This window comes from Myotis nattereri (assembly GCF_964212035.1).
Source record: "Myotis nattereri genome assembly, chromosome: 13".
Classification (NCBI taxonomy): domain Eukaryota; kingdom Metazoa; phylum Chordata; class Mammalia; order Chiroptera; family Vespertilionidae; genus Myotis; species Myotis nattereri.
This window is the reverse complement of record NC_138088.1, coordinates 60,597,452-60,611,697: the sequence shown is the minus strand read 5'-3', so window position 1 is coordinate 60,611,697 and position 14,246 is coordinate 60,597,452. Positions and strand designations below refer to the sequence as shown.

Sequence of the window (14,246 nt, the reverse complement as noted above, 5' to 3'; positions counted from 1 at the left end):
TTCGGCGGAGGAGGGCTCTGCGGCTGGACTCCCGGGGAGAAGGCGCGGGGGACGGGCGGGGGTGGGGGGCGGCGGGCGAAGGCTCCTCTCCCGCGCAGTTTGTTGGTGGTGGTGTTTGCATTTATACGACTGAATAACGGGTGGCGGGCCAGTGCATGGCTGCCCGCGTGGAATGAAAGCCGGGCGAGGCCTGGGCGCCCGCGGACGTCCGGTCCCAGCACCTGCGGTTCGCGCCAGCGGGGAGGGCGCGGCGCGGGGGTACAGCGCGGGGCGGCATGCAAATCTCAAGTCTCCCAGGGCAGATCCAGCACCTGTTCCTCGTAAACGTCGGAAGAGGAAGCCTGAGTTTAGGGGTGGCCGGTGGTTCGGTGTCACGTGAGACGAGCTCCAGCTCCAGAGACTCCTGCCTCTCACGGGGTGAGGGTGGGAGGGTTGGGGGGACCCCTTAGCGGGTGCAAAGGCGCCGGGAGTTGGGTCTCTTCTCAAGAAGGGCAGCATGCGCGCGTGCGCTGTGCAAGTCCACGGACCACCTGCACCCCGCCCCAGGCTCTGACTCTTGTCCAGGCTGAGGCCCTATTTTTTCTTCTCACGTGAGATTTCATAAAAACCACGATTTATTTCGAGGTGACACCGGAAGGATGGTACCACGAACACTTCTGCCACCCCAAGTCCGTTCAGTTCATGTATTTCATTTCAATTGAGTCCAATTCAACATATAGTTACTGGGCCCTACTACTTGCTGAGAACTGTGCTAAGTATGGGATATTTGGAGAGAGAAGGTGGCACTGGATCCATTTCCTTCTGATTTATTTGGTACATGTTTTTATTTACTGATTGATTTGAGAGAGGGAGGGAGAAGGAGGGAGAGGGAGGGAGGAGAGAGAGAAGGCCAGAGGGAGGGAGAAAGGGAAGGAGAGAGACAGAGGGAGGAAGGGAGAGACATGGATTTGTTGTTCCACTTCCTGATGCGTTCATTGGTTGCTTGAATGTGCCCTGACCAGAGATTGAACCGGGGTCTCTGGTGCGTGAGGAGGATGCTCTCACAGCGGAGCTGCCGGCCAGGCTGGCACACCGATTTTATTCCAAGGACCTTCTCTCTTCCCCGATGGCCCTTCCAATTCTTCTTTTCCTCTGAAGTTGCTATTTGAATATTTGATGCAGAAACAACCAAATGGCTTTCAAGGCACTACTTGCATAGGAATATCCCATCCATACCATTGTCTGCACGCCAACACCTTGTTTTTCTGGAGATGATGGTTTTAAAAGTGTTGGGTCCCTGCATCCTCCTTGGGTTTCTCTTACAGGAAGTGGTTTCCTCTGGCCCCGGTACTCACTGAATGGCAAAACCTGGCCCTTGGGATTTTAGGGCTTGAGACCCCTTTACAGTTTGTCAGGTAGTGGGCATCCACTCTTTTACCAGTCGGGAAGTCAGCAGACAACGGGGCCCAACAGTGCCGTCAGCTTCTAGGAATTCCTCTCTTACAGGCATTACCACACACACACACACACACACACACACACACACACACACCCCTTTGCATTTGGATTTAAAATGTTCAAGACTCCATCTTGGCCAGAATTCCTATCTCATGACCATCAATTCATTTGAATAATCAGCCAAATCATCCGCCTCCTTTCAGGGTCTAAACTGGATTTAAAAGATTGACGTTTCTTAAAACTCAAATGGAGTCTGGTTGCAACTGCATGCCCAGAGGGACCTGAATCATACACCAGTGGATAATGAAATACACTTAGATTTTATTAGTGGATAATTCATGCTCAGAATCTCGAAGCACTAATATAATTAAATAAGCAATGGGGAGAAGGAACTAAATAAAATTATTTGGGCATAAAATTATTTAGCTAAAGTTAGAGTGGAGGCGAGGCACTGTATTTTAAAACTCTTAACCTAGCCATTAACTTGTTGAAAGAGAAGAGAGAGAGAGAGCCCAGTGTGAGGCCTGGTGAGGAGGGAGGGCAAGAATCGGACCTTTTAGCAGCGGCATTACCACACAGTGGGGAGAAGAGTGGTGGTGTGTGTATTTATTGTGTCAAGAATCCGAAAAAGATGTGCACCTGCGTCAGCGTGAATGCATAAAGACCAATCTTTTCCCCTCTATTCAATGCACCTTAGAAGTAATGCACTTTAACCTCAACAATTTCCTCTCACTTTATACTAAGTTACATAATAACACAAGGGTTTTTTTTTTTTTCACAAAAGGCAGTCAAAAAGAGGTTCTAGCATGGATTACCTTGAAAAACTTCAGTGTTTTTGATGTTTAAGAGGAACGGAGTCACAGCATTCTAGTTACAAATTAGGCATCGCTTTTCTTTCGCGGAGACCAAATTATTTCTTATTACAGAGGCAACCTTCTTGGTTATTCTATTTGTGGAGGATTCTAGAAACTGAAAATGGAGCAAACTGAGCTCAAAATTCTGGGGAGTTGTTGGGGTGGGGAGGTGGATAGGGAGAAGCTTGTAGCTGGCATTTTAAGACCCTATTTTAACGTATGTCTAAAAGAAGCTTTTGAACTTTAACACATTGCAAATTATTTGATCGCCAGTCTGTCCACCCGGCTGGACAGGGAGTTCCTCCAGTGCAAGGACGGGTCTGATTAATGCATCTTCCCAGCCGCTCACCAGGCCTGGCACACAGCAGGCACGCAAATGTTTGTGGAAAGATGCAATAGAGAGGTAAAGCATAATATAAATATGTATGAGTTTCTATTAGGTCAATTGGAAATGAGAGACCCTGGTTCATAGGTGGAAACTCCAGGACAATGAGAAAAAAACTCAGGGCAAAATAATGCAATTCATTAAATATTTCCTTCTCTATTCCAATTTTTGATTACCTTCATGAGGATATGTATGTCCAGTGAAAGGGAGAATAACTTAGTTTTACAGAAATATTGACCAAAATGGGGTTCTTGTGTCTTCAAAAATTAACTCACATGGGGAGGGAGCTACGCTTTGAACCTCAAAGAGCATCTTTCCCTCCTACTCAGTATTTAAGGACTGGAAGGACGTCGGTCCTAGGGAGACTACATCTCCCAGCGTGCCGCACACGGGTCCGAGAAGGCGTAAACCCAGTCTTGGCGCGATGCTCTTTGGGAGTTGTAGTTTTCACTCGGTCAGCACTAGCCGCGGGTGCCTCAGCTCAGCGGCTCTGCGAGACCACGTGATCGGAAAAGCCGCGGTTTGCCTTTGAGCCGGAAGAGGATGACTGCGTTGACCGACGCCCGAGCGGACCAATCGTCTGCCTAGACTGAGACGTTGGCGTTTGAAATGAGCCCATGGCAGGCGAACACTGGAGCTTCCTCCCCGCCCACCTGGCCCAGCCCGCGAGAGCTCGGAGCGCGGCGAGGCGGCGGGAGTGGCGGCCCAGTTGATTCTGCGGGGAAGTCAAGGTAGCGGGCCGGGCGGCGGGCGCACCAGCGGGCTCCCCGGGCGCGGGGCTGGCGGGGCCGGGGGGCCGTCCGCAGGGAGCCCGCTTCGCTTCCATCCCTTTCCTTTCATTTTAGGAGCTTTTAGCCCCAGGGGGAGGGGCCGAGGTGCGGAGCCCGCGGCCGGGGAGGGCGCGGGGGCCCCGCGGGGCTGGAGTCGGGGTGCGGAGGAGCGGGCCGGGGACGGGCGGCGGGGGTAGGGGAGACCCACCGTGGGCGGGTGGGTGGGGGATGGGGAGTCCGTGCGCGGTGGGCGCGCGCTCTGCGCAGGCGCGGGGGCCCCCGGTCCCCGAGGTTCTCCGGGTCCTGTTCCTGCGCGGTCCCCCGAGCCCGGCCCGCCCCGTCCCCGTCCGCGTCCCCGTCCCGGGCCTCTGACCGCGGCCTGCTCCTAGATGACCGGCTCTAACGAGTTCAAGCTGAACCAGCCGCCCGAGGACGGCATCTCGTCGGTGAAGTTCAGCCCCAACACGTCGCAGTTCCTGCTGGTGTCGTCCTGGGACACGTCGGTGCGGCTCTACGACGTGCCGGCCAACTCGCTGCGGCTCAAGTACCAGCACTCGGGCGCCGTCCTGGACTGCGCCTTCTACGTACGTGTCCGCCCCGCCGCCGGGGGTCCCGGGCCGCCCTGGGCTGCTCCCCGACGCCTGCCTCGGCGGGAGGGGGGAGGGGGACGTGCGGACGTCGGGAACCCCGTCCCCCCGGAAAGGGGGAGTGAGCAGCCCCGGCCCGGGACCGTCGTGTGGGACCCGTGCCACCCGACGTGCAGGAGGGGCGGTTGCTGCTGACCCCGACGGCAGTGTCCGGGCGCGTAGGGGCTTGCTTTTGTGAGCTGTGCGTTTTGCGGAGAGGTAAGGCCCGCGGACGTCACCCTGAGCACAAACTGAGCAGCCGGCTGGGATTTGCAAACCGTCTCTGAAGCTCTGTTCCTTTTAAATGACCCGAAACTTTATTTTGTAGGACCCAACACACGCCTGGAGCGGGGGATTAGATAATCAGTTGAAAATGCATGACCTGAACACCGATCAAGGTAAGCCGGCCTCCGTCAGGCCCGCGTGTGCCGCCGGTGCGCCAGGGCGCAGGTGCTTCCGGGGAGAGGGTGTGGGCCTGCCTGATGCTCCCGGGGTTTGGTACCGCACAGGTGCTTACCGTTAGGACTTCCTGTTCTAATGATTGGACCAGTAAGTTACTGATCCCGACACTGTGTGTGTTTCCTCAGTGAGGCCCATCCCCATCCCCTTCCCCACCTCCACCCCCATCCCCGGCCCCCTCCCCGTCCCTGATCCCAGCCCCACCCCTACCCCCACTGCTTACAGGAGGGCACCTAGGTCTTTGCCTTCGACCTGGTCCTCAGAGGTGGGCTGGCGGCTTCCAGGATGGACTGATGTTTCAGTTCTCCTTTCAGAGGCCAGTTTAATTTAGATGGAGGGAGGGTAGGTTTTAAAAAGTCTCATGTTCTGAAATAAAACAGCCACCTTGTCCAGGGACTGTTAATCCTACTCGCGTCGTTACTTAGCAGAGAACGGGCTTCAGTTGCATTTATTGACTGACAACAGGCTGGCACGTTACCTCTTAGTTAATTGTCGCGCAGGGGTCAGGTCGCAGGTGACTTACCCACATGCTTAGGGTGACTTTGGTGCGGAGCAGAGCATGGAGTGCAGGGAGCTCTCAGGCAGAGCTGATTATCTTTGCTTTTTGGGGCTTGGTGTGTACGCATGCGTTAGACAAAGATGTATTGGAAGGAGGTGCACGCCACAGATGTGACTAGAGGAGTGGTTGGGCAGGGGGAGGATGGGTAGAGGAGGGGCACAATATTTTGTCAAAAAAAGTAACCCAGTTAGAAGAGGCCTTTGCAGGAAAGCCCCTTGGCATGGTCTCTGGCAGATGCATGCGTGGTTTTGTTGCCAGCAGCTTATTCCACAGAGTAAGTCAGTTTGCAGGCTTAGGTCCTGTTTGTTCAAAAGCAGGAAAGAACACTGAAAAGCAAACTTAAAAACATTTTCGATGCTGGAGACCATCATTAAGGGAATTAGCTGTTTATTTTCCAAAGTTCATTGCCCGACTTGAGCTGTTTTCTTTTTTAAATGATATATATTTTTAAACAAGCAGCTTTCCTGTTTGAGGATCAAGACCACTTACTGTTCTTTATGGTATCCTGAGCATTTGGCATAGATGCCGGCGCCTAGTAGACTTTCAGTAGATGCTAATTGGATGAATGAATGAGATAGTGAAGAGTTGAAATTGAAAGGAAAGAAAATATATTGGAAATTTGACCCATCGTGCAAACCAAGTGAATTAGTCATAAGATTCCATGCTTTCTTCATCTCCAGGTCTCAGATCATCTGTTGCCACTTTAGTAAGTTTTTTATAAGCATTGACTTAATTTGATGAGTTTTATTCAGGTCCAGAAGACAAGTTACCTGCTCATGTCTTTATTCAGCGTGCATTTCTTGAGCACCTACCATATATCAGAATTAGATACAGTCATAACTACAGAGGTAAACAAGGTCCCCTACTTAAAGGAATCCAGAGTCAAGTGAGGACAACGAGATGTGCTGTCATTTTAACGCAATCTGAAGTTCCAGTGAGCTTCTGAGACGCACCATGCCAGGGGGTCAAACTGCTGTAAGGCGAGCAGGGGCGTGGCGGCTCTTCCTGGCCCCAGGGAACCCTCCTTTCTGTGCGCAGTTACTCCCTTAGCGTGGGTGGAAGTGGGTTCCTTACAGCTGAACGAGTGCTTCCCTCTGCTCACTTGAATCGGTGTAGCAGGCGTGGTTAACTAGGTGTGTGTTGTGTTTTCCTGTAGAAAACCTCGTCGGGACTCATGATGCCCCTATCAGATGTGTTGAATACTGCCCAGAAGTCAACGTGATGGTTACTGGGAGCTGGGATCAGACCGTGAAGTTGTGGGACCCCAGGACTCCTTGCAATGCTGGCACCTTCTCTCAGCCTGAAAAGGTAGGCTCTTCATGCTCAAGGCAGCAGTTATGGTCCTGCCGACTTGGTACAGGAGAGATGAATATTGACACGCAGGTTGAGGCTGCACGGTTTATTTTATAAACCCAAATACATAGAAGTGTTTTCATGCCAAGGAAAATTTATTTTGTTTATCTTTTTTCTGTCTTGGAGAACAGTAGCCTGAGTGACAAATGTCTGGTGTGCTAGTGCCTCCTACCCCAGGCCTGAGGTTTCAGAGGTGGCGGGCAGCAAAGCCGGCTCAGGCCACAGCGGGGCGGGTGGGAGCATCACTCATTCGCTCAGGACTGAGGCTGCATTGGCGTTTACTGTTAGCATTTCAGATGTGGTGAGAGCCGGGGCTTCTGTCCCTGGCTTTTACCAGTTATTTATTTTTAATACTGACAGGCGTGGTTGGAAGGCTCTACTGAACCAAGCTGCTTAAAACTGAGTCTCTGTGTCTTATTCTAACCTTTGATCTGGACAATCTGTACAGTGCGCGTGGAATCGTGCATTCTCGCTGCGTCCTCATCAGACGTGACCAGGCGGTAGTTAATTTTAGAGATGGATTGTGTGGGCAGTTCAGAGGTATCCTCCACGGGGTCTATTTCCTCCGTGTAAACAGCCTCGGCCCCCGGTAGCCGTGGTTATATACTGGAGCGCATCCAAAGAGCCGTTAGTTTTGTCACTTCAGAGTCGAATCTACATCTGGGCAGGACCTTTGTCAGAATGAAGTAATTGCATTGTTTCTAGTTTTGACATATGGGTGCGTGTAACATGTTAAGAGCTGTGATGAATTGCTGACAGAAGATCATGTAATGGACAGCCACACTGAATCAAGCTGCTTATTGGTTCAGCGAGGTTCATTATGTCAGTTTTTTTAATACTTCCTTTGATAGATGTGTAGACCTCGTCAGTAGCCTGACAGTGGCTTCCCGTGATTGATGATCGGTGGGGATAGAAAGCGCTGAGACTCCCGTGTCACCTGGATAAAGATTGTCCCATTATAAATTGATTTCTTTCTGGGTTCTGTGTTTAAGTTTGGTGTTTTATGTGACTTAGGTTAATTTCTATTTTCTACAAACATCTTGTTTTGTTTTATTTATTGCTTAAAGTATTACAAAGGGTATTACATATGTGTCCATTTTATCCCCCCGCCCTAGACAGTCCCCTAGCCTCCCCTATCCCCCAGTGTCTTATGTCCATTAACATCTTGTTTTCTGAAGAAACTATGGTTTATTTAAGTATGTCTATATTTAAGTATGTCTATATTAAATCTGTTTTGAATCTTTTTAATTCCTTATTTTTTCCCTTGGTCAAAATAGTTGTTGAATTTTAAGGCCAGATTGTGGTGATATTGGGTTGTTGCATTGTTAATCCTAACTTGTTTTTTTTTTTTTTTTTTTTTTTTGACTGTTGGTATGTAGTTAACCTATTAATGATTATTAACCATGTGGCTTAATGTGTTAAAGGGATGTCTTACCATGATACAGGCCTTAACATTTTTTTATAATGATTCTTCAGGTGTTAAAATATTACATCAGGTTAGAGTTGCTAAAAAATAAATTTAGAGCTGCTCATTAACAGGGAGAAATAATCAGAGGAACAATTTGTATTTGAAGTCTAGATTAGAAAAAGATTTAGATGATCAGAAAAATACATTTTGCCACCATTTTCAAGAATTTGCTGTCTTGATTTCCGAATACATATTTGAAAGTAACATTTTTAAATGCTCGTGTATATTTATTATTTATTACAAAGGAATTTTTGTGGAAGTTTTTTTAATATTGAAAAGTGGCATTATGAGGGAAGAATACTTTGATGGGAGAAAATGCTTTTTAAATTTTTCCTAAAGATGGACTCTGTGTTGCGTGTTCGCTCTGATGTCCGGGCACAAGGATTTGCTTTGTCATGTGCCCGACCCCTGTTCTTCCCTTTCAGTTTTAGTTCATGTGCCACCAAAGCAGCCAGTGAAGGCAGCTCCGCCCTCCCTGGACAGCTGGGAAGTCAGGGTCCGAAGTCTTGTTCCAGAGGTGGTCACAGAAAAGCAACTTGAAAATGATGGTCGGAAAGGCCAGAGCCCCTGGAAAGGCGTCTTGAGTTGTTTTTTGCTTTATTGTCTCATTCCTGAGTATTTTTATACTTTGGTCTTGTCACTAAATGAAACAGCTTGGGAAGGTTGTTTAAAAATTTAATTTGTTTTAGGAATGAGAATTCCTCAACAGTGTTTTTGGAGTTAACTAGAGTGTACATCATACGATACTTGGTCACATATTAAGAATATCTTGGGGGTATTATTTTGTATGGATTAGTTGGTTTGTGTAACTATAGTATTTAAAATGGAATTTAAAATTTGGAACCTGTGTGTGGGAACCTGATGAGCTCACTTTTTTATGGTTTAGGATTGGTGGGTTTTATTTTGGGGCAAAATGTCATTTTTAGGCAAGTGGACGAGCTTTACAAGTTTTGGTCCTTCCTGAAGGTGTACACCCTCTCCGTCTCCGGAGACAGGCTGATCGTGGGCACGGCGGGCCGCAGGGTGCTGGTGTGGGACCTGCGCAACATGGGCTACGTGCAGCAGCGCCGCGAGTCCAGCCTCAAGTACCAGACGCGCTGCATCCGGGCCTTCCCCAACAAGCAGGTGCTGGCCTCGCCCCTCGCCCCTCGCCCCTCGCCCCTCGCCCCTCGCCCCTCGCCCCTCGCCCCTCGCCCCTCGCCCCTCGCCCCTCGCCCCGGTGTTGGGATTTGTAAATAGGTTCTTCTCTAATGATTTGCTCGCTGGCTTTTAAAAACTCTGTCCTTTCTTTGGAGTAGAGATTTAGAAATGGTTAGGGATGTTTTTGACATCCTTTGTTAAAAGGGAGTGTGTTGACCCAGTTTTAGAGATGACCTTGATGTTCAGGGAGGCCGAATAATTCGCCAGCAGTCTGATAGAATCTTCTGATTTCTTGCTGATCCTAGTTCAGGAGGCTGGACAGACACAGTAATCAAGGAGAGCCTTATTTCAGTTTACACGCCAGTGAATTCAAACTTGAATCTGGAAACGAAGGGCTATGGGATTTGCTGTTCTCTCTGTTTTGTAACGGAGTTCTTCAGCGAGTGTAGCAGCGGAACGGGGAGTTTTAGACGCACGCCCCTGCGTTAGAGAGGCAGTGCCCTCTCACACTGACTCCATGTACGGGGTCAGCCTTTCCGCACCTGCTAGTGAGCCTGCCCTGTGCAGGGTGAGCCCTCTCCCTGCAGGCCCTCGGGAGTGGAGGCGTGGTCAGCGGCCGGGCATCTGCAGGAGGAAGTGTCACTACACACAGCCCTCCCGGAGTCCTCGTGTCCTTCGCGGCTGTGGGGCTGAGGCAGTGATGTCAGCGAGTCTCTGCTCCTTTCGCTGGAAGGCGCGGGCCTCAAACGGGGGCCACATTTTTTCCTTCAAAATACTGTCAATTTCCATTGACAACAAGGAATTGCAGTTACTTCAAACTTAGAGATTTAACTACATGAGTAAAATATGCTTGCATTTTAAATATTTTTACGTCATATCTAAAGTTTTGTCAGCGCATTTCTCCAGTTTATACTGGAAGTTTAACTGAAAGTAAGATTTGACTGATTTTCTTGTCTCCATAAGTAGTTTTTCAATAGGAAATCTTTTTTATACCTTGAAGAATCAAATAGCTTTTGTATTTTTTTTGTCTTTTACTTTGACATAAAAAACAAGTGATGGTAGTCTTATTTTTTTAATAAAACCAAGTCTTAGTGTTGTGAAATTTTGGAATAGTTGTAACTCTTAGTCCAGCTCCAGCACTTTGTTGCCACCTGGCCATCGTTTCTGAAGTCACCTGTCTCGGTGGGGGGATGTGGATGTGGGGGCCGGGGCCTGCGCCTGGCCATCGTTTCTGAAGTCACCTGTCTCGGTGGGGGGATGTGGGTGTGGGGGCCGGGGCCTGCGCGTGGACTCACCATCTCGGCTTCTCTGGTTCCCTCTGGGCAGGGCTATGTGTTGAGCTCTATCGAAGGCCGCGTGGCGGTGGAGTACTTGGACCCAAGCCCTGAGGTGCAGAAGAAGAAGTATGCCTTCAAGTGTCACCGGCTGAAAGAGAACAACATTGAGCACATCTACCCGGTCAATGCCATTTCCTTCCACAACATCCACAACACGTTTGCCACAGGTGAAGTCCGCCTGCTGACCTGTCGGCAGCCCAGGGAGCGGGAGCTCGCGGGGACCACTAGAGGTTGATGCGCAGCAGAGCTTTTAAAGGGTCGTGCTTGCCTTTGACATTGAGAGGGAGCCAACCTGGCACCGTGCTTCTTGGGGAAAGCGTTCTCTGTGATCTTAAAAAGAACCATTTGTGACCATAATGGTTATTTCTGGACCTGCTTTTAAGGATCATTTTCACTTTTCCAAAATTATTTGCAGGTGGTTCTGATGGATTTGTAAATATTTGGGATCCGTTTAACAAAAAGCGACTGTGCCAGTTCCATCGGTACCCCACCAGCATCGCGTCCCTGGCCTTCAGCAACGATGGCACGACGCTGGCAATTGCATCATCATATATGTATGAAATGGACGACACGGAGCATCCCGAAGACGGTATCTTCATTCGCCAAGTGACAGATGCAGAAACAAAACCCAAGTGAGTACGCTTCACCTGTGTTTGAGCCTTTGCTTGCATTCAGCCCAGGGCTTATTAATTTTTCTAAATTCATGAATAGCGTTGTTGATGCCTGCTTGATAGTGCAGCGACTGTGGGGTGGGAGTTGATTTTATCTTGTTCTCCCAAGCTTTCAATATCCGTGGGTTGATAGACGTCTGATGGATAAAATTGTGCCTGGTTGTTCTGTAGGGAAGAATGTCAAACCCTCGTTCTTCTTGAATAGGCCCTGTTATTGGAGTCTCGGGGGTTATTACTAGCTCATTGCTTGAAAATTAAGTTGAGGAATTCAAGAATAATTTATTGAAGCAAATTCTATGTAAGATATTTAAACGGGAACTGTCCAGAGCTTTCCCCTCCACAGAGGTTGTCTCTGTGATGTTTACACAGAGTGAATGGCCTCAGGTGATTGCAGACAGAGTGAGGTGGCCCTGCCTGGGACAGCACAGTCCCTTCGTGCTGACATGTCGTCCATCTCCTTGGTCCTTGGTTGACAGAGGAGCCATTCACCGTGGGGTGCCAACGGGGCAGCGCTTTCCTTAATGACCGGCACAGGCTCAGGGCAGCTGATGCCGAGGCCTTTGTAACCCGTGAACCACCTCCTGGGTCCCGTCCTGTTCCGTGTCCCTTGGCACCAGGCCCTGCAGGAAGTCCTTGGGCATGTGCTCAGGCTCCCTCTCTTCCCGAATGGAGATGGTCTAGCACAGGGGTGGGCAAACTTTTTGACTCGAGGGCCACAATGGGTTCTTAAACTGGACCGGAGGGCCGGAACAAAAGCATGGATGGAGTGTGTGTGTGAACTAATATAAATTCAAAGTAAACATCATTCCATAAAAGGGTATGGTCTTTTTTTTCAATAGTTTTATTCATTTCAAACGGGCTGGACCCGGCCCGCGGGCCGTAGTTTGCCCACGGCTGGTCTAGCACCTCGCGCCCTTGCTGTCAAGTTGAGTCTCTGCGAGGGGCAGAGTATGAATACTGACCATCATTGTACTTGTACAGAATTGACTGGAGAGAGGCTTGCAGGTGACGTCTGTGGTAAAGGCTGTGCTTGCATTTGCGCGCTCTCTGCCCCCCCTCACCCCCACCCCCCATCTCTCATCTCTCGTCCTGGCCGGCCATTCTGATCTCATGCTTTTCTTTGTTGAACTTGTAGGCCACCATGTACTTGACAAGATTTCATTTACTTAAGTGCCATGTTGATGATGATAAACAGTTCCTACTCTCTAATGGTGGATTTATTACTATTAACAAAGAAACCGGAGAAAACATTAATTTTAATATTATAGGAACCTACAAATAACGGATAAGAGGTTTTTATTGATTTTGTTTGTAAACAAACACTTTTCTTAAGTGCATGAGATGGCTTGGTGGTTTGCCGTGTTAAAGGTATTCGGGCAAACGAAATTGGAGGCAGTGACTGCGCTTTTGAGAGTCAGTCTGACCTTGCTGGTTTTGTTTCCGTGTGGCAGTAAATGTGTGTAAAGAGATATAGGTAATAAAATCCCTTTGCATTTTCTTCTGGACCTTAAATGCTAGAGGAAAGGCGGCTCTTTCTGCTGCTGGTTACAGTTGCTCATTCTCAAGCTGCTCAGACTGCCTCATGAAGAGGTTAATCTACAATTAAACAGTATTTCCTCCTGGCCGTCCATTATCTTCTGAAGCAGATGGTTCATCATTTCCTGGGCTGTTAAACAAAGCGAGGTTAAGGTTAGACTCTGGGGAATCAGCTAGTTTTCAATCTTATTAGGGTGCAGGAGGAAAACTAATAAGAAAACCTCCTAACATCATTTTGTGACTGTAAACAATTATTTATTAGCAAACAATTGATCCCAGAAGGGCGAATTGTTTGAGTCAGTAATGAGCTGAGAAAAGACAGAGCATATCTGTGTATTTGGAAAAATAATTGTAACGTAATTGCAGTACATTTAGACAGGCATCTATTTGGACCTGTTTCTGTCTCTAAATGAGTTTTGGGAAACATTAATGAGGTTTACATATTTTTCTGACATTTATATAGTTCTCATGTCCATTTCAGTTGCCCAGCCGCTGGTGATTACGGTTAAAAAGAAAAAATGATCGTGAGAACGCGATTCATTTCAGTGCGATGCCTGCAGCAGGGCACGCACTCGGCGGCCTGTTCTCGGGGCCTCCAGGGCCTGTGGGGCGGGTGCCGGTTTGCTCGTACGCAGAGGGAGGTTCTGAAAGGGCCTGGGCCTTCACTGAATGTGTTTGATCCGTGATGTGTGTAAGGCATGGTTCTGACGCCGAGAAGGTCTCATTTTGGTCTTCAGTGTTTCAGTGAGAACTCAGTGTGCGTCTGAACCTGCCTTTTGATCCGTATTTTCTCATTGCAGGTCCACCTAACCGTCTGCGCAAGTGGCTTCCCTGCGGAAAGCTTGGCTTTCCTCCCCGGGGCGCACTGCAGTGTGGGCCCCCTCTCCCCCACCCAGGGGTGTGCTCTGTCCGATGCTGCTCGCCTGCCCTCGGGCCTGGGCGGGGAGTCTCGTCCCGGGCAGTGGTCGGTCGGAAGGACCGTCTCTCCACAGGCCCCGGCGCTTCTCCTGAGCAGCTTGAGCTCTTTTTATCAGATCACCTGACCCTGTCCCGCTGTCTAATAAAGCCGAGACGCAGACTCCCGTGCCGGATGGTGGTAAATGTGGGTGATGGATGTGAGTGACTGGTAAAGGCAGAGCTCCTGCATCGGGCCTGGTGGGCAGACATGGTGCCTTGGCCACGCTCCTCCCTCCGTGCTGCTGGAGGCGGGCCTGGGAAGGCGCTGTCCTGGGGTCCTGGCTCCCTCGCGCCCTCTCGCTGGATCAGCGGGCCCCTGAGTCAGTGGCAGCCCTGCAGGGTGGCACAGCCGCTGCGGGACCACGGGCGCCCTTCACAGGCCTCTCCGGGAGGTGCTGGTGCGCGGAGCTCACGCTGCTCGGGTCCCACCCCGTGACAGGCCGTCTGGGATCCGTCACCCGCTGCGTCACCGCAAAGCCCCGGGATGTAAACGATGTCACGGCCGTGGGTCTGTAGTGTGACGACGGCCAGATCATGGCCACTCGGCCGAGGACCGAGCACGAATGAAATGGCCGAGAATGCCTGCAGATGGGAGGCGGTGGCCCAAGGAGAGCAGGGGGGCCTGCTTTCCGGGGGTGGGGCCCCTGTCCTGTCTCGAAGCCAGTGTGTCTCCTGCGTGTGTCCCTGCCTCCCT

The 14,246-nt window shown here is 50.0% G+C and overlaps 1 protein-coding gene across 2 annotated transcripts; it reads left to right on the top strand.

Moving 5' to 3' along the window:
- Window positions 1-3,320: 3,320 nt before the first annotated feature.
- BUB3 (BUB3 mitotic checkpoint protein) lies at window positions 3,321-13,673 on the top strand (the record flags this gene model as incomplete). 2 transcript variants are annotated; one of them, XM_081105100.1, is made up of 8 exons in its annotated part: window positions 3,321-3,407; window positions 3,836-4,030; window positions 4,401-4,470; window positions 6,247-6,398; window positions 8,878-9,036; window positions 10,378-10,555; window positions 10,804-11,020; window positions 13,396-13,673. In XM_081105100.1, exons 2-8 carry the CDS (start codon window positions 3,836-3,838, stop codon window positions 13,403-13,405), a joined length of 981 nt encoding a protein of 326 aa, XP_080961226.1. In that variant the 5' UTR covers window positions 3,321-3,407. The 2 variants fall into 2 exon arrangements, with proteins under 2 accessions (XP_080961226.1, XP_080961227.1); XM_081105101.1 differs by lacking the exon at window positions 13,396-13,673 and having other exon boundaries at window positions 3,347-3,407; window positions 10,804-11,024.
- Between the last annotated feature and the right edge of the window lie 573 nt (window positions 13,674-14,246).